Source organism: Toxotes jaculatrix, chromosome 13 (genome assembly GCF_017976425.1).
Source record: "Toxotes jaculatrix isolate fToxJac2 chromosome 13, fToxJac2.pri, whole genome shotgun sequence".
Classification (NCBI taxonomy): Eukaryota; Metazoa; Chordata; class Actinopteri; family Toxotidae; genus Toxotes; species Toxotes jaculatrix.
The window spans coordinates 20,943,084-20,968,075 of record NC_054406.1 but is presented as its reverse complement, the minus strand read 5'-3'; the positions used below and the strand labels follow the sequence as shown (position 1 = coordinate 20,968,075).

The 24,992-nt window shown below is 43.2% G+C and overlaps 1 protein-coding gene across 1 annotated transcript in view; it reads right to left on the bottom strand.

Moving 5' to 3' along the window:
- Positions 1-8,385: 8,385 nt before the first annotated feature.
- The window catches only part of thsd7aa (thrombospondin, type I, domain containing 7Aa), a 107,236-nt gene continuing 90,629 nt past the window's right edge, over positions 8,386-24,992 (bottom strand). Inside the window, exons 15-29 of the mRNA XM_041053389.1 lie at positions 24,586-24,764; positions 24,449-24,454; positions 24,117-24,250; positions 23,838-23,991; positions 22,313-22,454; positions 22,092-22,207; positions 21,870-21,987; positions 19,526-19,671; positions 18,879-19,053; positions 17,222-17,395; positions 16,968-17,063; positions 14,306-14,388; positions 10,785-10,998; positions 10,426-10,513; positions 8,386-8,473 (exon numbers count right to left, since the gene is read on the bottom strand). Coding sequence (XP_040909323.1) covers positions 8,386-8,473; positions 10,426-10,513; positions 10,785-10,998; positions 14,306-14,388; positions 16,968-17,063; positions 17,222-17,395; positions 18,879-19,053; positions 19,526-19,671; positions 21,870-21,987; positions 22,092-22,207; positions 22,313-22,454; positions 23,838-23,991; positions 24,117-24,250; positions 24,449-24,454; positions 24,586-24,764 — 1,913 coding nt within the window. The remainder of the gene's footprint in view (positions 8,474-10,425; positions 10,514-10,784; positions 10,999-14,305; positions 14,389-16,967; positions 17,064-17,221; positions 17,396-18,878; positions 19,054-19,525; positions 19,672-21,869; positions 21,988-22,091; positions 22,208-22,312; positions 22,455-23,837; positions 23,992-24,116; positions 24,251-24,448; positions 24,455-24,585; positions 24,765-24,992) is intronic.

Below are 24,992 nucleotides of genomic sequence, written 5' to 3'. Positions count from 1 at the left end.
CAAATACCTGAGTCATCCACACAGGGTCCAGGAGGGTCAGTGTCTGCAGGGGACCCAGCACACTATTCTGAGGGATTATGTTTGTGTCTGTCTCTCGTGATTTATGTCCAGAGCACATGTTCAGCGAATATGCAGGAGCTCTTTATAAAGAGAAGGAGTAAGTCAGGGTGTGGAGGTTAGAGTGGTGGGTGAGTGTGGGAGACCAGAGTTCATGTTTTGTTTTGTTTTTAAGCTGCAGCCACAATCTTGACCTTTCCTCACATCCTGGATGTGACCTGCACAGACACTGTGGAAAGCAAGAATTTAAAAAAACACATAAAGCTTATTTTTTTTGTCACTAGAATCTTTGCCTAATCTTCACTGAGGTTACAGTGCACAGAGATTTTAGAAAGAAAGAAGTTTAAAGCTGAGATCCATGGATTTACAGAATCATTCAGTTCCAGTGTTATATCTGGTAAATGGGTTGAGAGACCACAACAGTGAATCACATACATACATACATGAGTTTAATCTGATTCATTCTAAGTCTAAAAACTGAAGATCTGCTGATTAATTGATTGATTGATTCTATTGTAAGACCTCTGACCTTGTTTTTCCTAATAGTATTGAATTAGCAAAAGTAATTCCAGTGTTTAAAAATGGTGCTCAGCACCAGATGCTTAACGACAGACCTTCTTCAATGCTGAAAAATACTGGAGAGGTTATGTGTGAAACAGCTGGATCGTTTCATTGGTAAATATAAATTACTGAGAGAAAACCAATATGGATTTAGGGAAAATAGAACTACAGCCTGGCAGTGATCTGTGATTGGTCCAAAACTTTTAAAACTTATTATACACATATCAATGATATTTGTAATGTTATTGGTTCATTAAAATGTGTCATTTTTTTTATTTTTGCAGACAATACAAATTTAATTTGCTCCAGGAAATATTTAGAACTAAATTTATGGATTTTAGAAATTGAAAAGGAACTGATGACGATATCGAATTGAAAAACTGACAGTTTTTGAGGCAAAATCTCAGAAGGCTGTAACTGATAAACTGACATGGAAACAACATATTGATCATATTAAAGAATAAAATTCAAAGTCAATAGCAATCCTGTATAAATCTATTGATAAACTATAAGGCCTTGTGTATAATTTGCTGCTCACTTTATTGTGTGTAATTGTAGGAGTCGACCTTTAGAATGACTATAAATTCAATAGTCTTATTACAAAAACAAGCAATATATATTTTTAATGAGGCTGTTTACAATGATCACACTAATTCATTGTTTCTAGATTCCCGTGTTATGAAATTTAATGATTAATATAATATAAAATAATAAAATAAATGTATTCAGTCTGTGTAGGAAAGGAGAGTAAATATGGTTTCAGAGGCATTTGTAAATTTATCGTACAAAAAGTAAAAAATACAAAAAACAGTAGATGTATTTCTACTAACACAGACATGATGTTTAAGTTTGAAGTTTGAGCAAGTAGATGTTTTATCTTGAAATGAAGCTGATCAGTTAAACCAGTGGTCCTTTAACTAGTATATTTCTATACGAAACATCATGTACAGCATTGCTTTTTTTTTTTTTTTTTTTAAACTAAATCATGAAAACTTTAAACTTCTAGTAGGAAACTTCATCCTTGACTTCTGGTCAGAATGGGAGCGATGCCAGAGGGAGACATTGTGTGACTCTAATGCTATTTATACTGTTATTTAACCAAGACAATTTGAAAGGCTAATTTTCCTCAGTGGTCCCTGGGCAGAGGCTCCAGTAATGTGCAGAGTGGATGCAGTAAAACACTTTAACAGCCACAGTCAATTAAAAACAGTTTGCTTCAAAATAATATAAAGTATTAATATGACCAGAACAGATTTGTGCCTTTCTTTTTATGGTCAAAGTTTTCTTGTTTTTTTTTTTGTTTTGTTTTTTTTATAAACAAAACGTCCAAGAGTAACTGTTCTGGTGTGAGTTGTGTTTGGTTCCATGCAGCACCCATGAGGCCCCGTGAAAAGTGATCTAAAATCTAACGACAGCGCTCTGTTACGGACGCCCGACGCAGCGAATCCTCTCGTCCGAGGGCAGCTTGGCCTTGCTCGTGTCATCGGGGGGGGAAGTATGAGTCTCGCTGCGTTTCAAGGGCGCTATAGAGCATCAGTGAAGCACAGAGAGTTAGAACTGAGTCGCTGAGTTGTGTCAGTGTCACAGAATGAAAACCATTCAGAAGAGTGATGTGAACACAGCTGGGACCTGGCCACCATCGCGGAAAAGGGGCGAAAGAGGATGTTTCTTAGTTCTCCATCAAACACCTGCTCTGCTTCCTCCTTTCAGCAGATTGTCTCTCATTGATAGAGTATAATCAGGAGGTCAAGTTGCTAATTTCCCAAGCACACCTTTTGGTGCCTATTCAGTGCCGGGGGGAGAAAATTACAGGGTAGCCTCTTCCTAATAGCTTACCATTGGGCTGCAAAGAGGAGGGGCGAGAGATAAAGACAAGAGAGAGGAAGAGGATGATTACTCAGCTGAGTGACGGCGGCGTCCAGTGACATGAATATGTTCGGCTGGCTCGGCTCCATCGCCAATTGTGAGGGCAGATGTTGCTGCGGGCCCTCAGGCGTGGCCGTGACGCAATAGCAGCAGGTTTGCCATGGCTGCTGCCCAACCAGCTGCCATCTGAAGTGTCACTCCACATCCGGCAGCAAGGGATAGGAGTCAAACTGGGCTTGACCAGAAGGGCCGAGGGCATGCTTCACGCCACGTGCGGTGACAAAAGGCCCCGCGGTTTGCAGTCACGGTCGATGCTGCCAGTGCTTTTCAGGAGGATGCGGAGGGTGGGCGGGCTGAGAGGGGGGGCTGACAGAGACAAATGGCTGAGCAAGAGTGTTGGTCACAGGATGCAGCTGCTGCACATCAATCGCTTCCTCATCACAATTAGAATGACTGCCAGCTTCAGCTTCGAGGAGCGGAGACGGAAAGTCGAGTTTCCATTTGGCTTATTGAAGGCTGTGAATGCGAGTCTTCAAGTGAAAGACAACCCAGAGATTTTTTTGAGACTTGTTTTTGAAGGAAAACTTTCAGAAGTTGGATACAGAGCAGGAAGCCTTCTGTTTCTGTGCTGCTTTAAACCATTAGGGAGTCTGCAATAAATGGTTCCCAAAGAATTCTCGAGCAGCGGGAGATAGAGCGGAAGGATAAATCAGTATTATTATAACTCGGGTTTTAGTTTTTGGAACTTTGGCCATTGTTTCTGTTGGTCATGATAACGTTGCACTCATAAAGTTTATTGCTGAGGTTTGGGAATGTGGCGACATTGCTGCCCAGTACCCAGTACCACCACTGGTTTTGCAGAATTGTCCAATATCAGTGGAGTTGGGCTGACACTCCTGTTACTCATGTTTAAACCTCTTTATCTTAAGGTAAAACAGAATCGTAATGTCGCTAATGACTGTGTCCACTTACCTCCACTAAATTCAGTAAGTTCAACCAGGAAATTGGTCAGTGAACTGATGGATGTTTATGACGCACATTTTTGGGAAATGGTGTTTCAGGTGATCTTTGTTTTCTCATCCAGATAATCTGACCCACCAAACTCCACTTCCAACTTTGCTCTGTTGATTCACTCTGTTTTCCTCTAATGAAATTCCAGACTGAACAACATCACATGCTTTGCTTTCTCTTGTTCCTTTGGCATCTTTTGCTATAAATCATCAAAAACCAGCCTGGTGGTAAACATTAGTTGAGCTGTTTGCAGTTTGCTGATGTCAAATCACACAATCTCTGAGGCTTCCGTGTTGAAAAAGCCATTCTTCATCAGCAGCACCTGGGGCAGTGAAAATGCCCATTTTTTTTTTGTGTGTGTCGTCTGTGGCTGATGGAGAGACAGCCATCGCAGATGATGTACAATCAGAAACGAGGTTTTCTTCCCTCGCAGGCCACTATATTCGCAGCCTTTTCCTGAAAGCCCTTTAAAGACAGGCCACCACTTTCCTTGATTGAGAGAGTGCTTTATTTTTATCAGGAGGAGATGATCTTTTATCTCTGTGCTCCGGGGGAATAGAACTTAGAGACAAAGAATGCCGTGTAGATGATCTTTAGTGTTCGACCAAGTATCCTTAATCAAATTTTTGGCCGGATCTTGATGTCTCTGAGGTTGCAGCAAAGTCACCCGTTTGAAGTGGGTTTTACAACATGACTTAATTGATTAGGGCGGACTGTAGGGCTTCCTTTTCTTGGCAGAGGGAATTTAATTGGAAGACGGAGACGTGATTACGTGAAGTGCTGATTAAATGAGAGGACCAAAACCACGTAGCCCTGTCTCTGTTTTACTTCCCAACATCCGATCATAATCAGGGGGGGGGACTCTGATGATAAATGCAATTACATTACTTCAACAAGCAGAGGACAACAGTCCTATCTAAATGACTGCATTAGAACGGAAGCAGTGTGTTCAGGATCCGTCCTCAGACAAAAACAAAAAAGAAAACAGCAGAATTAGGAAGAAGAACAACCTTGTATAGCAGGACAGGGTGTGTGACCTCAGTGTGTCTCCAGTTTTTTGTCTTTTAAGTTATATAAATGGACGTATGGACACAGCTGCGTTTGTCATGACAGAGGTTAATTTACACTGACCCATCCCTCCCCACACTCCTCTTTTGTCTTTTAAAGAAGTTTCGCACAAGCTTGGAGCTGAGTTAGACATGGAGACCGAATATGGTCCCACCTTTAGTTCAGGCTGTCAGTCCTCGTACAGCAGTGATAGATGTGAGAGTCAATTTCTACCTTAACACCCTGCAGTTGTTCAGGTAGGAACTGGTGTCTAATGTGTCTGCAGCAACAAACCGTGGTCGAGCTGAGCAGGTCTGAACACTTTTAGCTGTCTTTTACTGACATCTGGTGGTGGAATATGTTATAACAGCACACTGGGACTAAAATGTGCTGCAGCTGTTCACTGATGAGCCAAAAATACGATGGCTACCCCCGTCTCACGTGCTGTTGGTCCTTGGCCAAAATAACCTGAGCATGGACTCTACAGGTAGATCCTTTTAAGTCCTGGAGGTTGTGACGTGGAGCTGCTTGTGGTTTGTCTCTGCTCAGATCACTGTCAGTAGATACTCACCACAGCTGTATGCCAAAGCCTCGGGGGAATGCTCTGTCCCAGTCTTCTGGCAGTGACAGTTTGGCCCTTGTCAAAATTGCTCAGGTCCTTACACCTGCTGCGTCCAACGTGTTCCTGACTGTCTAATAAATCCCAGACCTCGTGCCACTGTTACGAGATAATCACTGTTATTTGCTTCATGTGTGAGTGGTCACAGAGTGTTGGTTCACAGGTGTGTTCACAGGTTTATTGGCCAGTATAGGTATGAATGGACTGTGAATTGATCTATGACCTTCTCTAGTTAAAGTGGTTCAACAATAGGACTAAAACAACTGAGAAACCAGATTTGGAGGGTCCCTCTTCTAGACAGTCCCTCAAGATTAGAATATAAATAAGGGCTGACTTTCTTCCTTATTTCAGCTGATGCGGAGCTCACGTTTTGCTTTTCGAAGGCTTTGAGTTGGTCACTGTTATTGTCCCACCAAGATGCAATCACTGCCTTAACCATCGAAAGTATATACGTCTGTTAAACAGTAGCTGATGTGTCAAAGGACATGCAGGTTTTTCTGTACCACATTGAGCACATCCAAAAATAAGAGAGCGCTTTGAAATATTTCCCTCGTTTATTATCAGCAATTAGTCAAATACATATAAACAAACAGTAGGAAAAGGACAGGTTCATCGGCGACTTCGTTTTTCACAAGGTTATCAATATCGCTTTTAGCACACCCACATTCACGCCTCCAGTTTTTTTTCTTTTCTTTTTTTTTTTATGTATGCATAACATCTTGTGCAGTAAAAAAAAAAAAAGGAAACATATTATGGTACATGAACAATAAATTAAAAAAAAAAAAAAAGAAATATTTAGCACTTTATTTACAACTCATATTCCAAGAAATATAAATTAAACATTCCATTAATTTTTACTAGCAACAAACTCCACAGAATATTAAACTGTCATTCTCTGTCAATGATATGATGTCTCAGTACCAACAAATAATACACTGTTCACTTTGGGTGACTGGACTTTTAGCTTATATCAGGCAGTTACATTAGGCAGCACTGTATGGGTTCTGCTCTCACACCAAACTGTTTCCGTATAATGGTTCTTCCTGAACTGTCAGTAGAAAAGCTCCTGGTTAGGATTTGAAACAATCATGGGAAACTACAAGTCACCCAGAGTGATACAGTCGCGGCTGAAAGCTCTTTAAGACGGGCAGACCACATGAATCTCATTAAAGGTGAAGTAAACATGGAGGAATAACACCTGTTTTCAGACTGTTGTTCTGTAGCTGTGAACGGGGAGGAGCCTCCTCCAGGAACATGTACAGGGAACAGTTTCTCAGTGTGGCACAGCAGATGGTGTTAGAGTGGATCTGAGTGGGATGTAAGTTAGTAACCTGTCCACATTATAAACGAATCAAGAGTCAAGCTTCTACAGAAGATGATTAGGGCCAAAAAGTGTGTGTGTGCCACTTTAAAGGCAGCTTTTATTAAGGCTTTATAAGTTGGAACTGATGTCTGCATTCATTATAAATAAATAACTTTTAAAACTCAGTTAATCATAACATTAGATTGGTGGACATGTGAGTAACTGTATCATTTAGCCGCTAACATTTATAACCACAAATCTGAAATATTAATAGTCGACCCACAAGTTAGGGCCGACCTCAAAGTCTCTATGCTTGTAACCGATTATGAGTCAATGAGTTATTAACCATTAATAAATCCATTAGTTTTATCAACTTATAAACCCTGTTACCTGTCACTGTTCTCACTCTGTCAAAGTTAGAAAGTGTGTGTTGTTATCCCCATTCATCACATTAAAGGAGCGGTGTGTAGGATTCAGTGGCATCTGGTGGTGAGGTTGCAGACTGCAACCAGCTGCATACCCCTCCGGTCACCCCTCCCTTTCCAAGCATGTAGTGACCTACAGTGATCTTCAGGTAACGTAAAAACACAAAATGGTTTGTCCCTTCCGGGCCACTGTACAAACATAGCAGTGCAAACATGACGGGCTCCCCTGTGTAAATGTGACGGCCTCATTCTAAGCTAACGAAAGCACAATGATTTTTAGATTCAGGTATACACTAATACACTGTACGCTAATGAAAACATAAGAATGAGTATAATATTCCATCTCTGAGAACAGATGCCCCTGAATCCTCCACACCGGTCCTTTAACCAATCGTCCACGTTTAGGTTTTTCTCTCCTCTTTTCCTCCTTCCCCCGTCACAGCTACAGTTTCACAATGGTTTTCTATGTATCTCATGCAGTCTGAACCAATAACAGCGACGTGTGTCGGTAATTTACAAAAGTTAAAAACTCAGATGTTTAAGTCACAGTCAAGAAAAATCATCAGAGGAGAAATAAACTCAGGCAGAGTTTGGGAACGTGTAGCTGTACATACTAGAAAGATAAAGATGAGAAGAAAAAAAAAATCCTATTTACACGGAGTCCCATCGTATCACATACAAGAGGTAATAGAAGAAAAATATTAACAAACGTTGGTGAGTTCTGTTTGCAAAAAAAGTCTACTTTTTTACATTTCTAGCACAAGACTGTACACCATCTTGTATTTGAGAGAGGCAGTTTCCTATGGTGAAGCTAGACTTAAGAACATATCATGCTGCACTAATATAGTGCAAAATTATGCCTGAAAAACTGAGAAGGGAAAGGCAGGCAGAAGTGATGGTGGCTCTGGGATTCTTTTTTTTTTTTTTCTGGTTTTATCTTTTTTTTTTTTTTTCCGGAGAGATGGACCCAGGCCATAATACCACTGAGGGTTCTGAATGTTCTTAATGGGGCAAAAGAATTGACAAGTTGTCCTACAGAGATTAGGCCTCCCGCCCCCTCAGCTGTGACAGAAATGAAGTAAAAGACAAATGAAGATTTGTGCTTTTAGAGTAAAATCGTTTCGGTGGTGACCCTCTCCAACAACCGTGGTTTGGATGTTACTGGCAGTAGTAGATGGCAGAGAAGCAAAGGCAGACTTCCAAAAGAAGACAAAGAATTCATGAAGGCTCTTTTGAAAGTATCAAAATGGAAATTTAAAAAAAAAAAAAAAAAAAAGAGGACAGGAATATCAAGGCTGCTAATGGACACGGATTCAGTGTCTTGATGTTTGAGGTTTCTCTTTCCATCAAAAATCATCTTCCCAGGGTGTCTGCGTGTTGGTTGGTAACGCTATGCCCAGCGGCAGCCCTGACATCAAGGGGGTTTCCATAGCAACCCTGCGCGCCCTTGCAGCAGGACGAACGTCTTTAGGTCAGCGTGGTCGGCAGGAAGACTTCTACATGTCGGCGTCTCCATCGTAGGCTAAAGTCAGCGGCTTCAGTCTGCTGTTCATCTGCCGTCGCTGTGGCTTCTTTGGCTTTTTACTACAAACAAACAGAAAGAAGGTTTAGAGAATCTGATCCCAGCGCCTCCTGACATGAAGTAGCACGGAGTCAGGAGTTTACTTTGAAACAGTTACAGTACAGAGCACGAGCTTGAATTATGTCTGCACTGCGAGAGCACATAATAATAATAATGTAATCATTTTCTGTTAACAATGAATAATCAGCAGTCATTGTGTTCACTGTGATGGATGAATTAACCCAAGCAACTTTTCAATTGTTCCTGTTCCTACTCTCGAGCAGTGACTGTTAATGGCTGCCTCAAAGGCAAACACCCACACACACACACTCTGTGGAGTGCTTTGGAAAATGATCAGCTGTACAGTCAGAGTAAATGGGTTTAATTATATTAGCAGCATGTTGGATACATTATTTTATCCACTTGAACCCAGTAATGACGACATGATGATGATGTGACAGCATGAAATGTGAATGGATGACCACAAGATGGTAGCAGAGGGAAAAAAAAGCTGCCTTGTTTTCCCTGGATTTCCATTTGTATCCAGGTTTTTATGAAGTGAGAACCCTTCAGGGCCACAGCCACACCACTGATCCATTACTGAGGTCCTCATCTGTGCTTTAGTCAGCTCTAACAACCCTGAGGGACTTCAGTTATACTGGTACTGTAGGTAGTTCACTGTCTGATTTCAGTATTTGTGGACTCAATACATGTTTAAATTTTAAAATAAGCAACAGAAAAAACAAAGAATAAATAAATTTGCTGTTTTCCTACCAGACTTTAACTTAGGGAGGGACTTGGACCGGTAACCTCATGACTCATGGCCCTTTAACCACTGATTAAAAAATAATAATAATAATATTGCTACTATAAAAATGTAACCTAAAAACATAGTGGGTGACACGTCTTTTCTGAATGCTTTCAGTTACTGGGAAACCTGCCAGTACAGTGAACACTGATTATCTGTCTGTTTCTTAATTGTTTATACAAATTAAAACATGTTTTTCAAATTTAGTAAGAAAATATCATTTTGTGATGCTGAAATGTTGTATCCTATAAGCCCTTAAAGGTGTGTCGCTCGTGTTTGGGTGTGAATGAAGACTTGCAGTCAGGTAGTGTGCTCGATGGACAGTTGGACAGCTCACCTCCGAGAAGTGATCCACTGAAATGAGTGAACAGGCACTCTGGGTGATTGGGTATGAAATGGAAGTGAGGTGGAGTGAGTGACAGGGAGGTGAGGCGAGGCCTCGACTAAGAGATGAGAGTTTCAAAGTGAGGTGGTGGGTGTGGCACAGCCTGCTGCTGCTGCTGCTGCTGTTGTTGCTGTTGCTGTTGTTGCTGTTGTGATGGACGCAGCTGTTGGAGCTGCGCCTGTGCCTCGTGTTGCTGCTCCTGCTGCTGCTGCTGCTGCTGTAGGAGCTGGCTCTGCCGCTGTAACTCATCCTGCTCTAGTTTCTGGCAGGCGGGACAGGTGTAAGGCACCGGGTCCATCCAGTAAACCCTGTCTGAAGGGGACTTGGACCTTGACTTGCAGCAATGGCAACAACCGCAATAACTGAACAGGGGGCGAGTGTGAGGGAGTGGAGGAATGGAGAAAGAAAAACAGGAAATGAAGGGACAGACGATGAACTCAAAGTGAAACGCAAAATGAAATGAAATGAATGAATGAATGAATGAATAAAACATGAGCAGTGATGTGATGAAGTTAAAAACAACATTTAACTCTGTGAACCCTTGATCAGCAGGAATGATGCCACATTATTTGAACAAGTAAATAAAGATGCCACTGAGCTGCATCATGGGAATTGTAGGATCCGGTGTTTTTGGACTTTGATGGATACATGGGACTAATTCTTATTTATTGTGTCTCTTCCAGGTCCCTCAACTTTATGATGAGGCAATGCTGGATTTCTGGAGCAAGCTAGCAAAGAAAATCAAGCCTGTTTCAGTAATGTTTTAAGTGCTGGTACGTTACCATGCTAAGTATGTCATGGAGATGATGAAGACGAGCAGAACGAACGCTCCCGCTGCTACTCCATACACCCAGGTCTTCAGCTTCCCGTCTGCAGAGAGAAACCACACACACACTGTTAACACACTGTGTGGATGCACACTCAGTGAGTGGGCAGTTTATTAGGAACACCTAGCTGAAATGAATACAGTCTGATACAACAGTGCTGCAGTGAACCCCCCTCCCTTCATAAAGGTGAGAACATTTAGTTTATGTTGAAGCTGCTGATTCAACTGTGTGATCATTATGGAGGATGTAGATTGTGTTGCTGTTGATGGTGTGTTCTGCACGTCATCAGAATCCACCACGTGCTCTGCTCTTACCTGGACCGAAGGGCTGCAGGAACCAGGTGCGTCCCACCCTGCTCGGTGTGCTGGCTGCGGGCTGGGTGGGGTTAAAGGCTCGGATGGTCTTGACGTCGGCCTTGTTGTCGCCTGCGGTGGGGATCTCCAGCACCGGGATGACGGTGCACTGGTCCAGCAGGCCATCGGACGTCATCACTTCAGTGTAGCCCTCTTCACAGCCGCACACGCCGAGCTGACACAGGAAGGAGGCAGGTTTAACACACTCATAAGGACAAATGGGCTGTTTTTTTCTGTGATGATTTCACTTCTTTTGTTTTTCAAACTTGGCAGAACTTTTGTGATACTGAAAGCTTTAATCTTCTAAGCCTTTAAAGGCTATAGGCTTCCTAAAAGGCTTCTTTAACTGGGAATTAGGCTTCTGCTCTTCCTTTCTTCCATTTATTATATAAAATATACAAAGAACAAAAAGAGCAAACATGAAAATATGGTCTGTGGTTTGTATTTGCAGTAAATATCTACAGTCGGGTGATGTGTTTAAAACGTCTTTATTTTCTTTTGATTCAATTTTTTTTTTTAATCTTGTACTTTCTTTTTTTCCCTGTTGTTCTTAATTACCCCTTCATTCCTTTATTCCTCTGCTGCTCCTATTTCTCCTTCTTTCTTTCTCTCTCTTTCCTTTCTTCTCCTCTCTGCCCCCTTTATTTAGTCTTCCTCTTTGTTTTTTTGCTCTTGTCATTACTTCTCCTCATCTCTCCCTTTCCTGTTTCTTCCATTTCCCTTCTTTCTTTCTTTATTTCTTCCTTTCGTTTGTCCTTTTTCTTCCCTTAGCTATTGATTCCTTTGTTCTCCATCCTTTCTTCCTTTCATCCCTTCTTTTATTCTTCCCCACTGTCTTTTCTCCCTTTCCTCAGTCATTTCGTGACCCGTACCATTTATCATGAGGACCCGTTGGGAGGGTGCCGACCCCCGGGTTGGAAACTGAATGTGAATGATCAACAAATAAAGAAAAATGCCTCCATAGGCTGAGTAAACAAAGATTGGGGGGAGGGACAGGAGGGAGGAAAAGATTTAGACGGAGGTCTTAAATGACTTGTTGTGTGTCTGTAGCGAATCAGCAGATCTGGTGTGTTGTTGTCTCTCTGCTCTGGTTGTGGACAGAGCTTACTCATTTGTCACTCTTTGTGTGTGATGGAAACATCCACCTTAAGAAACTGACCACAGTGAACTGTCTTTTCACTTTCACCTACTTACATTATGTATTCTGGCTTGTTAAATGCATCAATACACAGTATCTATCACATCACTGCAGGCCTTTAGCTTTGTGTCTTCTCCCTCTGTCTCTCTAGTCTGTACTTATCCTGTCTGTCCTCATTCTGCAGGTGTCTCTGACAAAAGAACAGAATCTGTGCCAGCTCAAGGTCTAATGTCTTTGATTTCAAGAATGAGTTTGCACCAAAGGCGTTTTACAGCACCTTTGATAAAGCTGTGATTTAGCTGTGCAGCACAATGGTCGGATGCTGCTGTTTTGTCAGACAGGGTTTTTGACTGTGCAGGGTGTGTGTGTGTGTGTGTGTGTGTGTGTGTGTGTGTGTGTGTGTGTACGTGCAGGGAAGCCACCCCTCCTCCACATCTCTCTCATCCCTGACTCTATTCATCACCCTGCAGGGGATCCCCAGCTCCCCACCGGTCTCTGGAGGATTCAGAAACCTCTGCCATGCAAACAGTAGCTGCGTACGTCCGACAGCAGACAGACAGAGCAGGAAATGAGGGATCATTTACATCTACTCAGAGGAAAACAAAGGGAAAGATTTCAAATCTGTATATCATTATTTCTATCTATCTATCATTTCTATCCTCCTTCTAGAAATGAGGAAAAACAAACAGAATCCATCTTCTTGTGTGTGAGGCATCAAGTCTCGTAGCATTTATTTGCACTGCAAAAAGCTCGTCCTCAGACGAGAGCTGGGAATCACTTTTCCTACCATACAACTGAGTTTTGATTTGACAACCAAAAGAGTGGTTTGGTGGTGGTGGAGCATGTGTGTGTCTGTGTGTGTTTCAGAACCATGGACAGCTCCAGGAGGAGGGGATGAGGAAAAACACCAAATGTAACTCAGCACTTAATAAAAGCTTTAACTTATCAAACTTATCTGTCATACTGAAGAGATAGATAGTAGGGGAAGTGACGTATCACATCCCAAACGCCTGTATTCACGTTTGTGTTGCAGGTTTTCTCATAAAAATTTGTAGTTTCAAAGTCCAAACTGAGACAACCCTGAGGACATCATCGTCATTTACGCAGACAAAGCTCCTCCAGAGCTGCAGAAGATATCGTCCAGATTTTAGAGGAAAACTAAACAGTGAAACTGTTAAATCATCTGGTTAAATGTTAAGACTCTTTGTATCAGCAGCTTCAGCCCAAATGTATCAGTGTTGACCTTTACAAACCTACAGTATAGGTGTAAACACCTACTGTGTGTTGTAGCAGGCATATAGTACTTTATTGTTATCACAGGCATGTTAGAGTTACTGAGTTACTCAGGTCAATATGTTCAGCAGCTGTTTCCTGACTATAGAATAAAAAGTAGAGCACTGGTCCCAGTTCAGCCTGACATTTCAGCCTGACAGCTGTCTGAGCAAAGCACTATTGATTATCCTCCTCCTCTCCCCGAGCCCCACTTCACAAGCTCCCCTGGTGTTCACAGCAAATTCAGTCTCAAAACAAACTAAACTTATCAACAGAATCCAAAGAAATAACAGGTATGTGTTGTGTAGCAGAGAAAGCTACTGAGGTTAGCATGCTAACCAGCTAGCACTGGCTCCTAATACCAGTTTGTCCCTAAGGAACAGTCCAGTCTGCCCTCAGTCCAACACGAGAGGATGAGGAAGTGCTAACTGTGAAGTTGTGTTATCACATCTTTCATGATTCTCCCAACCTGACGGTGAAAACTACGGCTGTCACCTAAAAGTCAATGAACTCATCTGTCAACAGCAAAGCAACCGTCACTGGGTCACTCAGGCTTAGGAACAAGAAACTACTTGGTTAGGTTTAGTAACCTAAGTTCCCCCATTCGCTCCCATCATAATTACTATGGCCACTAGAGGTCGCCCTGTTTTTCCCTCTGGTTTTTTTTTTTCCTCTCTTCCACCCCCTTTTTTGTTTTTTCCTTAAACTATCCAGATGTACTGCTTTCATCCCAACAGGGGGTCTGGGGGCTCAATCCGGCCTGCAGCACATGTTCTCACAGCCTTATTATAGGTCTGCAGATACAGGGTTGATTGAATGGTTGATTCATTTCCTACACGGTTGAAAGAAGATGTGTTTACTCTCTGAAATAATCCATTTGTGCTGAAGTAGCTGCAGTGACACGTGGATACTAACTGAATTAGCATCGGCTGTTTTGTTAAATATCCCTCACAGCTACTGAGCTAGCAACCAAAGTCAAAACCTGTATGGCATTGAGGACGACAGCAGCGCTGTGGATGCTAAGGACCGGATCTGACCACAGGTGTTTGCAGTGTTTGAGGTGATCACTCACCTCAGTGCAGAGAGAGCGCGGTTTGGTGCAGGGCGGGTCACAGGATCGGTCAGCCATCGGCTTGGTAGTCACCGGGCATCCACCTGCAGAGCAGAAAGGCCAAAAGGTCAAACTCGGACGTCAGAGGTCGACAGCTAGTGATTCTGTCATAGTGAGATGTGGGAAACAGTCAGTGTATTAGAGGAACAAATGTGGCCCTGAATCCTGACTAAGTTTTTCTTACACCTCTCCTCTTTGTTGGGCTGGAAGTGAGGAGCACTGCGGCAGATACACATCTCTTTGCTCTGCTCGCTCTGATCACAACACTCACTAAGTTTCAGCTGATTACCATGATACTTACCATGCAATGTGATGCAGGAAATGCTTTGGCAGATATACTGCATAAAGGCATAAGAGTGTATATTCATGCAGAAGAGATTTAACACCTGAGGCAGATTATTTCTTGTGTTGTTCAGACATCACAGGATATAGAGAGTACAAACATTTGATGTAAAGATAAGGTAAAGGAAGTTAACCAGACCTAAACTTGCCAAACCAAGTAGTTGGTCCTCACTCTTGAAGACGCCTTAACTATTGTAAAACCAAAACATACTTTTTAAAAACACATCCCATAAAGAATATATCTAACCTATACGTGACTTTTTACAGTGTGGAATTAGCTCTCTGCTGTCCCCTGTGGCAGATGGAGGAGAAAAAAAAAAACACATCCCCATCTGCCACAAGGGACAGAATCACACCCTCGGCTCTGCACCAACTGTAGTTGAAGTATTTTCTGCTCTCATGGGGCAGTAACAAAGAAAACACCACACTCGCTCACAATCAAACATGGATGAGTGACACATATGTTCAATGTTTGCTTTATCAGAGGTGTTTTCAATGACTATTCTCTATCAAGACCGTATTACAGAGATATCCTCATGCTGCTGTTGCTACCTTTAAACCACAGCAGACTGTTAGCACAAGGCATCAGCCTCTATTTTATATGAAACATCCTTACTTCAACTCATACTGAACCATCATGAAACCAGATCATGGAATTAGCTTTAGAAGTTCTTCATACCAACTCTGAACTGGGGAATCAAAGGCAAAATCTTTCATTTCCACCACTGTGGGGTAAAATCAGGACACTCAGGAGAGTGAAGATTCTATTCACAGTGGAGGATCTACGATTTTGCCAGGACCTGGAGTTACCATTAATCAGGTTCATCCAAGGTTTTGCTGAGTTGCAGACTGTGTAGGGTAAGAAGAGCGTATTCCCACTGAGGATAAAATAAGCTAAGGATAATGTAGACAGACAGAGCGGGCGACAACGATCCAACCCACAGATATTGGGAGAAAACACGTCTGCAAAAAAAACACGGTAATCTATCAGAGCTTCTTGAATATTTATTAGGTGGCATGCTCAGGGAGAGAGCTCCGTATGAATATTCATGAGGGAAACACCACTGCTTGCGAGGAAACATGTACAAGAATGAAAGAAAAAAAAAATAATAATAATTCAGTCTGCCAATCAGAGCAGCCACAGATAGGCACACCATCTGGAATACTGGCTACACTGACGGGCCTGATCAAAGCAGGAGCTGTAAATAAAAGCAGATGCCCGAGACGAGAGGAACTCATTCTTCCAGATAGCCCATCTTCTCCAGTGGCTGATAAAGGCCTGGTGGAGCTCAGGAACAATGCCAGTGGTACCAGAGCTTAACCCTGACATGTGATGGACAGTGGGATTAAACTCTGACTGCAGGCGCTGCGACAGATTAAAGCCTCATCTTCTTATAGTTTCCTAGAACTCGCTGTCAAGGAGCGCTCGCAATGCTATCTGGGATTCTCTGACACGCCGGATGAGACAGTTTTAAGTAACCTCATCCACATTATCACCCTGCCACGCTGAGCACCACACCTCATGTGTCAGAGCGGCGCCGGCACAGCTTAGGAAACTCATTTAGGTCACATTTGCACATCTGTGATATATGACTGCAGACAAAGCAGCAGTGATAGCCGCTGAGCTATCCCTGTGATACCTGAGCAAACTCCATTTGTTAAGGTCGAAATTCATTGATTGTTCAGTATTGTCTAGTTCCTGTCTTACATCGGACTAGTTCAGAATATACTGTAGGAAGGAGGGATCTGATGATAACGCTGGGGGATGAGCGGTGACAGGAAGCTGAGTTTGCTCGGGTCAACGGTGGAGCCGCTAAAATTGTTACCATGGTAACGTTTTCATTTTAATTCTTATAACCCACAGCTCCTGTTCAGTTTACACTCATTAGCTATCCACAGTGTCAGCCAGAGGACACTGGTTTTTATTAGTCCACTGTGAAAATAATCAGTCCTTGTTCTTTGTGTGGAACAGTTGAAAGCTCAGAGATTAGCAGGTGTGGGTGGTGTCCACATGTCTTTATGAGACAGCTGTGTCACTGTCTCACAGTGTGACTTCATGTGAAGCAGCAGTCTGTGGATGGTCATGCTGCATGTTATTCAGAGCCTCTTCTGATCAATGTAAGCAAATGGTGACCAGTGTTCACCAGCCTCTATGCCCTTAGTCAATATGGCTACTGTGTAATAGCTTCTAAGGCAGCTAGTGATGTGGAACTGCTCAGTATAGCATGATACCTACCGTGATTGGATGGAGGCGTAAAGGCATGAGAGTCATAATGTTTACCTGTGACATTCAGTCCATCTGAGCGCTGACACCAGACTTGGCGAGATGAGCCTCTCCATGGTCCAGTCTTCCACTTGTATTCAAAACACTGACCGTCTGCAGGATGAGCACAGTCAGATGAAGTGCAGGTAACAATTCAAAACATATTTTGATCATATTATATTTGATTTCAAGTTATCTCTAAAGAAACAGACACGGTGAGATGAAACTTGGTAAACTGTCATTTGCAACAATCAGGACTCTGCTGGACTGACCTGTACAAGGCCGTGCCTCCAGTTCCTGTTCTGGACACTGCAGCAGGTTCTCCGGATCCTGGGCCACCACAGCTCTGGATCGGACCTGGACTGAGCCGAAACCCAGGTCATGGCCACTCACGCAGCTCAGCTGGCACGGACTCCAAACGGTCCATTCCTCCAGGTAGCACTCTCCTGCAGAACACACCGAGAGTTCACCGCATCCGAAACCCAGCATCACCAAAACATACCAGCGTTTCTGCTAAAGCTAAAGTTAAAGTGTTATCAGAAATGTACTACTGAGCAGCTGGTGGACAAACTACACGATGATTAGACTATTTGAAGACATATCTTTGGCACATATATCTCTGTGTGTCTGTGTCTCTGTGTGTGTGCGTGTGTCTCATGACAGGTCTGGGTCTGATCACACTGCAGCTGAGAACATTCATCCAGTCATGTCTATTTTGAGCATCTGAATTAGAAAGGCTTTTAGCCAATCAGGGTCAAGAACAGTGAGGACTGTTAGATTGATTGGCAGGATTATTACGAACTGTACTCCAAACTGAACAGCTGAAAACTGACAGGAACACTGAATAACACTGAATAACACTGGATCCCTGTCTGATTTTTATAAACTATCACTGAAGGATATGAAATACTTCATTGAGGTGCAGGTAAATCCACTCAAATGTCAGCTCCACTCACCGGCAGTGGGAGGCTGTGTGGCCGGGACAAAGGTCAACACACACACACACACACATCAAAGTGCAATGAAAATCCAAATTAAAGCACCTCTCAGCTATTTTCCCACCAAAAAGCAGAATCTTTTTTTTTTTTTTTTCATTCTAATAATAATAATGTGCCCAGGAGCATGTTATTCTCCAGCACAGAGAAGATTCTCAGTTAAATAGGTCACACTGCTCCCTCTGTAAGCGAGAGGCTGATGTGAGCACATTTCTCCATGTTTAATTAATCATGAAGCTGCTCGTCCCCCCAAAAAAAAAAAAAAAAAAAGGATCAGGTAATTAAGAAGAGAAGTGCAAAATCACATTCTCCGTCTCACTCCTGTTAAAATAGGTTTTCATCAATGGTTTCGGTTCTCAGGAGTTAGAATGGACACAGGCAGGAACTGGATCTGACTAAGTCCTCTTTGACCTCGTGTCCCCTGCTAAGTCAGTTAACTTGATTATGGGCTGATTTACACCTACACACACACAATCCAAGCTGGAGTAGTCCGCGTACGGTAAGCACACACACACGTAACATGCTGTACACACACTGCAACTGCTGTAACTACAGCCACCATGAAAAACCTGCCTGGCACAAACATCCATTATCCTCCCACTCTGTCCTCAGCCTCCCACCTGTTAACATCAGTGGTTCACTGTGTGCCACACTCTGCAGCAATCAAACACATTCAGCACTAAGTGCTTTAAAGGTCTTTGTTGTTATTGTGGAAAGCTGGGCTAAGCACAATTGCTCATCCTTCAGAGTCATCACACTGAGTACTGTCATATTGTTTCTGTTGTAACCAGTGGACAACACCAGCGAGTTAAACTGGGCAGGCACTGTAAGGATTACGCCCAGTTTCAACCTTGAATTAAGTCGGGCAGGTTCAGTCACTGACTCCATTTATCGTAACACAGGGCTGTTGGAGTCTGTGGTGTGAATGACCTACCCGGACAGGGCACAGTACAGGGCTCCTGCAGGACAATGTGTGCGTCTCCGTCCACTGAAGGCTCCAGATCTCCGCACAGCTCATCATCCACCTGGCTGCTGTCCTGCTCCCCCGAACCATCCGACACAAAGCACGACACGTTCCTGAAGCGCAGGCCTTCTCCACACCTCGCCCCCTGAGAGAAGGAAAACAGAGAGGTATGTACGAGTCAAACACACTTTTATATTTAGGATATATATTTAATTCACAGCAAATTCAGTTATGAAGATCTTGCTGTCCCATCGCTGAAAGAACCTGAAATTTATCATCTCAGAAGCCCAGCAGGAAAAATTTTAGGCTCCAAATAACCAATCACATCAGAAAGTGAAGCTCATCCTTGTGCTGAGGGGTTGGCGATGTGGTCACTACATGGACACCATGTGAGATAGCTAATGTGATAGCTTCCTCTATTTCAGACCATCTTCTGTTGATGAGGGAGGACCGAGCGCTGCTTTTTCCCTTTTCCCTCCCAGAGTTAATCCTGCTGGTCTGAGAGTTGAAAGAGTGACCTTCAAACTCGAGTCTCTAACCTTTAGAAATTGTAGAAATGGACTTTAATAGGACACGTAGCAATGCAAGCCAGTACTCAGCCACGGATCCTGACTGACCTCAGACTTGCAGTCAGACCAGCTGCTGTATCTCCAGCTGTAGCAGGGCTTCACGAGGCAAGGTTTCCACTGCTCCATCTGGGACGGACACGGTCTGCCGTCCCCCTGAGGAGCCTGGATCACAGTCCGTCTCCTCCACAGCTTCCCTGCAGAACAACGGATTAAAACAGAATCTTCTTATTTTTGAGGACGTTAACTGAAATTGTGAAAGAAGAAGGAGTCTCTTTGTTAAGATGAGGAAGACAGTGCTATTTCTTTGATACATATACGCTTCATTTAAAGTAGAATAAAGTCTGAATTCCTTTTCCTCAGTGCAGTAGTTGAGCACGTTGTGTTTTCAGCTGACTCAATCTGTGGTGCAGTTTTGGGGCTTCGTGGAGCTGCACTCCCAGCAGCCACTTTGAATATTCATATTTCTTTGTTGTGTTAAAATAAAACAACCGACTTTCATAGGTTTTGGGGGGGGTGGGGTGGGGGGGTGTGAATCGGGAGGAGGGTAAGAGTGCCCTTTACCAAATTCACTCTGCATTTTAACAAAGAGCTCCAGGGGAGAGATGTGAGAAAACTCTCAATTAGCGGCTGTCTCAAAGGAAATGCATGTGGTTTTTCCCCAAAGTATAACACAAATAATACATTCAGCAATAATATTCCATAAGTGACACACTTGTGACATACAAGTGATTCAACCTGAACTTGTTGTATTTGCTAATTTTATTATTTTCAGACCAAACAAAATCCATCCAGGACCATTATACCAGTCCTCTACAGGCAGTCTGCCTTTCTCTAAATGGAGAAAAACACTCATGGCCTTCAAGGAATAGTTTGACATTTTCAGAAAATGTAACTTATACACCGTCTTACCGACAAATACAGGTGAAGAGTTATACCAACCTGAAGCTCAGTATGGAGACAGAGAGAGGAAGCAATTAGCTTAATGTAGACTGAAAGCAGGAAACGAGCTAAAGCTAAAAATATACCCAACCTCTCTAAGGCTCACTAATCAACATGTTTGATGCAGTTTGTTAAATCTGTAAAAAAAAAAAAAAAAATGCCGGCTACATCTGGAAATGAGGTTCAACAAAACCCTGAGCTAAAAGGGGGGAGGCCCCCATTCCCATTCCACAGGGCCATTTGATCCAGGGGCCCCTGATTCTCAAACCAAACTCACGTCTGCAGTGCTGCTTTGTTCACTGGTTTCTTTGCAGAAGACGCTAGCACCTTATGCCCACAGAAACCAGCCATCGCCCTCCGTTGCAATTTTCATGCTTAAGTAGTCTCACTGCTGGCGGCCATGGCAGAGTTTGGTGTTGAGCTGTGGGTGGCGGGGAGGGCTGCTGGGTGAGAGAAGGCCTGTGCCAGCTGTCTCTATCCGTGTTTGGCTGGAGAACACACAATGCCATGATTATCTATGCACACAGGTTGACGCGGCCGGGAAAATAGCTAGTGTTTTTACAGCGCCTGATTGATAACAGCACCTTGCTGCTTCCAGGTATGTTCAATTGCTTGAAATAACAAATCCAGCTCATTGCTATTCCTGGCTCAGGAACAGAAATTAGCTCCTCCAGGGAAGTATGTCCTCACAGCCAGCTTGGAGATAAAAAAGAAACACAGGAAGGAAAGCATAAAGGCCCTCTCTCTCTTCGTGGCCTACCTGCTGGTTCTCCATATAAGGAAAAAAAAATTCTCCTTGCCTGGGGACATATTAAGGTTACCACAATAGCTATAGTCTGTATTGGTTTCAGGTCTACTATTTGCTCTTGTTGCTTCTGGCTGCTTCTCTTTTCAAGGACTAGTGGAGAGCAGAGTGTTCCCTGAGCCCCAGAGCACACACTCGTAATGGACCGCCAATCAATGGCCTGATCCTCTGGAATTACATGTGCGGACATTATTATCCCTCCCTCATTTGATTTAGGCCATAACGCCATCATTTCTCACATCGTCAAGCGTTTCTGATTTCCACCATTACTGTAAGAGAGGCGGACTTTCTTCGAGAGCTGAGTGCTGCCGCAGTAATGGATCGCTCTCAGCTAGGAAAAGTATTATGCTATAAAAGCTGGAGAAGAGGCTGCCATGTTGGAACTTCAGTGGAATGTACTAAAACAATGACATCAGTGGTTACAACTGCATGAATGTATGTTTCTCAGTTATTACGTATTTGAACTGACGGAGTAAGACTGAGGAAGCTTAGACTCTGCTTAATGGAAACTTGATTTCAATCCCATTTTAAATCATTTAATACAGATATAAAATAATATTGTGGTATTATTATAGTAATATAGTTTAGACCAGGTTTTGAAAGGTACAGCAGGGTTCATAACACACCTTCATGTCAACAGACACATACCTGCCAGCCCACAGGTGTGAGTGCACTCAGACCACGGGGACCAGTCGGACAGCTGGCAGTTGACGGGGCACTCCACCACACAGGAGGCGTTCATCTGCCACTTCCTCTCCAGGCCCAGCTGCAAGACAGCGGCGTTAGGTTTCATTCAACTCCGTGTTTCATTGAAAAAGATTTACAAAAAAGAAGGGGGGGTTGAAAACCAGGAAGTGACACACATCTCACCTCTTTGCAGAACTTGAGGTCGACAGATTTACCGTCGCTACGCACACAGTCCAACATGCGGGTTTTGATGCCGTTCCCACACACAGCTCTGTCACTCAGCTGACAGGTGCTCCAGTCTGCAGGGTTTCATCAGCAAAAAAGGTCAGTGTCACCCTAACCCTTTAAATGAAACTCTGCTGTGTCACAATTACATGGAGTCGACCTTGCTGTTTGAGTCTCACCGGTGATGTTGTAGGAGTAGTGGAAGCAGTTGCTGTTGAGTTTGCAGGGCTCGGTCTCTTTCGTCGGAGGACACTCCTTCTCCTCTCCAGGCTGGCGGAGCGGGTAAGCGCTCCTCTCCCGGGTACTGTTCCCACTGCACGGCTGAGAAGCAGAGAAAATAACTCTGACTTTATTCACCCTCTTACAGTATGTGCACGTGTGATAAGCAAATTGCCTTTGTTAGTGTCCTTATCTCCTGTAAAACACTTTTCACAATGTTTCCACCACATTTATTTATAGTTTTCCGCTCATGCAGCTGTGGAGTTTGAAGCATTTCATTGTGACGCCTGCACACTGAGGCCTCACCACAAAACAGGACTGGGATCAAAACATTGATCAAAACAATAAATAGTGGTTTGGAGAGTCAGTTTGTGACTTCATCTCTACCTTCCACAGATAGGAGCTGATTTCAACGCCAGCAACAGAAGAAGAAGAATTGGTGAGCAGGCTTTTCAATTTTCAATTTCACACTGTGCTAATTTGAAGCATCTGTAGCTCTGTAGAACAGCCTGTATGTTTTATGGCATTTGCTCAACAACATCAGGATCTCTTCCACGAAGCCTGCCATGTTTCTACAGTAGCCCAGAATGGACAAACCAAATACTTTTTTTTTTTTTTTTACGTTACCTGGAGGCAACCGTAGGTTCTCCTCCATGCTTGGAGGGGAGGGGTATTCTCACTGCTAGATCCCTCTAGATCCTACACACTGGCCCCTTTAGATTAATTTTTCGGCCATGTTTTCCAGCCTTGGCTGATTTAATTTTCTTCAGTTGCCCAAATCGTTCCACAGTTTTTACATAACAATAATAATAAATTACATAACAAATGTGTTTGTGTGCAATTTAGTCTATATATTTTGCTTTTTCAGCTATTTTACATTTAAAAGAAAACAACAGTGTTGCTTTAAAAAAAAAAAAGAAATCTCTAAAATAAACATTAGTGACACTTACAGTAACAGAAGTCATTCAATCATTCAGAATCAAATCTAATTGAATCCAGCTGGTTGAAACACAAAATCTGGACTCAGTCTTAATCAGAATTCAGTTGAATCAGAGATCAGAGGTGATGTCCAGCCCTTCACTGCTGCCTCTTAATTACTTTTCCCTATGAATAAATGACATAGTGCCAGCGTGACCTCCTCCTTTATCCTAATCTAATACCAGCTTGGTCAGAGATTATCTCCAGGTTCAAAGTCACCTCTAACCTCTGTTGCTAATGCTCTCTCCTCCTTCGGTCTAGTCCTCCTTGCCCTCTGTGCATATCCCACACAGGACTCTGAGACTGAGTCACTCATACTGAGTGGCATTGCAGAAATAGGTGAGGGAAGAGCACAGTAGGACAGGTACTGAGGAGGAGAGTGAGGGTTACTGGACACTCTCCATATTCCATATACCAAAAAAACCATCATGACAGAGACAGTTTGAACATTTTTATCGCTCCTGTAAACACAGAGCAACGTGTAGAGGAATAGTTCAGTGTTCTAACCAGTGCACACGGGCTCCAGGCTCCCCAGTCTGATAACACGCAGTCCTCGGGGCAGGGCAGCCGGCTGTTGCGAGCCCCCAAGGGCATCTCCTCTGGGTCACACAGGTAGTCCTCCACTTGCTCAGAGGGACCATCTATAGTATTCAGCATACACCTGGACCCAAGGGGGGTTTAACTGAGAGTTAGTCTGTTGAAACACTAGAAGAAACAACCAGCCCAGAACACAGGCTGAGAGAAGTCCTGTGGCTGGTTGTGTAGACGTGGTTTAGATCATCTTACCTGACTTTCCTGGTCTGAACACCTTCACCACAGTTTTCCTTCAGGTCCACGTTGCTGACCTTCCATACGCTCCAGGGCTCTGCCACCCAGACGTACTGCCCACAGTCACTGAGGCAAGGCACCACCTCATACACCTGACACATACAAACACCACAGTCACCTGCCTGATCTCACAAGGGAAACTGGCTTTTATTCACTGGACTTTACCCATAAACAACACTGAGAACAATATCTCAAAAAAAGAATTAAAATCGAAATTCCAGAATAATCACTTTTTAAAAACTAAAAAAAAAAAAAAATGAAGAATCAAAATGAAGGATCCATGTAGTTACCTGAGCCTGTGGATGGAATCCATTCACCGAAGAGGAGACAGGAACAGAACAAAGGTCATGTCAAGTATTGTTCATTCCAAGTATTGAACTGTATGTATGTGATTTGCTGAGACATTTGCTGACACACACTCTCTCACCTGGTTTACGTGGTCCAGTTTAGGACATGGTCTCCCGCCGTTGTAGGGCTTTTCTCTGAGCCACTTGGAGCGAACTTTGACACCACTGCCACACGACTTGCTGCAGCGCGACCAGTTGGACCACTCACTTAGTTTGCAGTCAGATGGACAGGGGATGATGCAAGCCTCCTCGATGTATCCTGCAACCAGTCACATAACAAAAAAATGATCCTCGACAGACAAGGAGAGACAGACACTGTCAATAAGATGCTGCTAGAAAAAGAATAAAGAGGAGTAAACAGTGGTTTTCTGTTACCTGTACAGAAACTCACTCATCAAACATTTAACTTAAAGCGGCAGTTTGACATTTTGGACATCCTGCTGTCTTTCCAGGACTGATATCTGTCTCATGACTGTAGCTTAAGTCC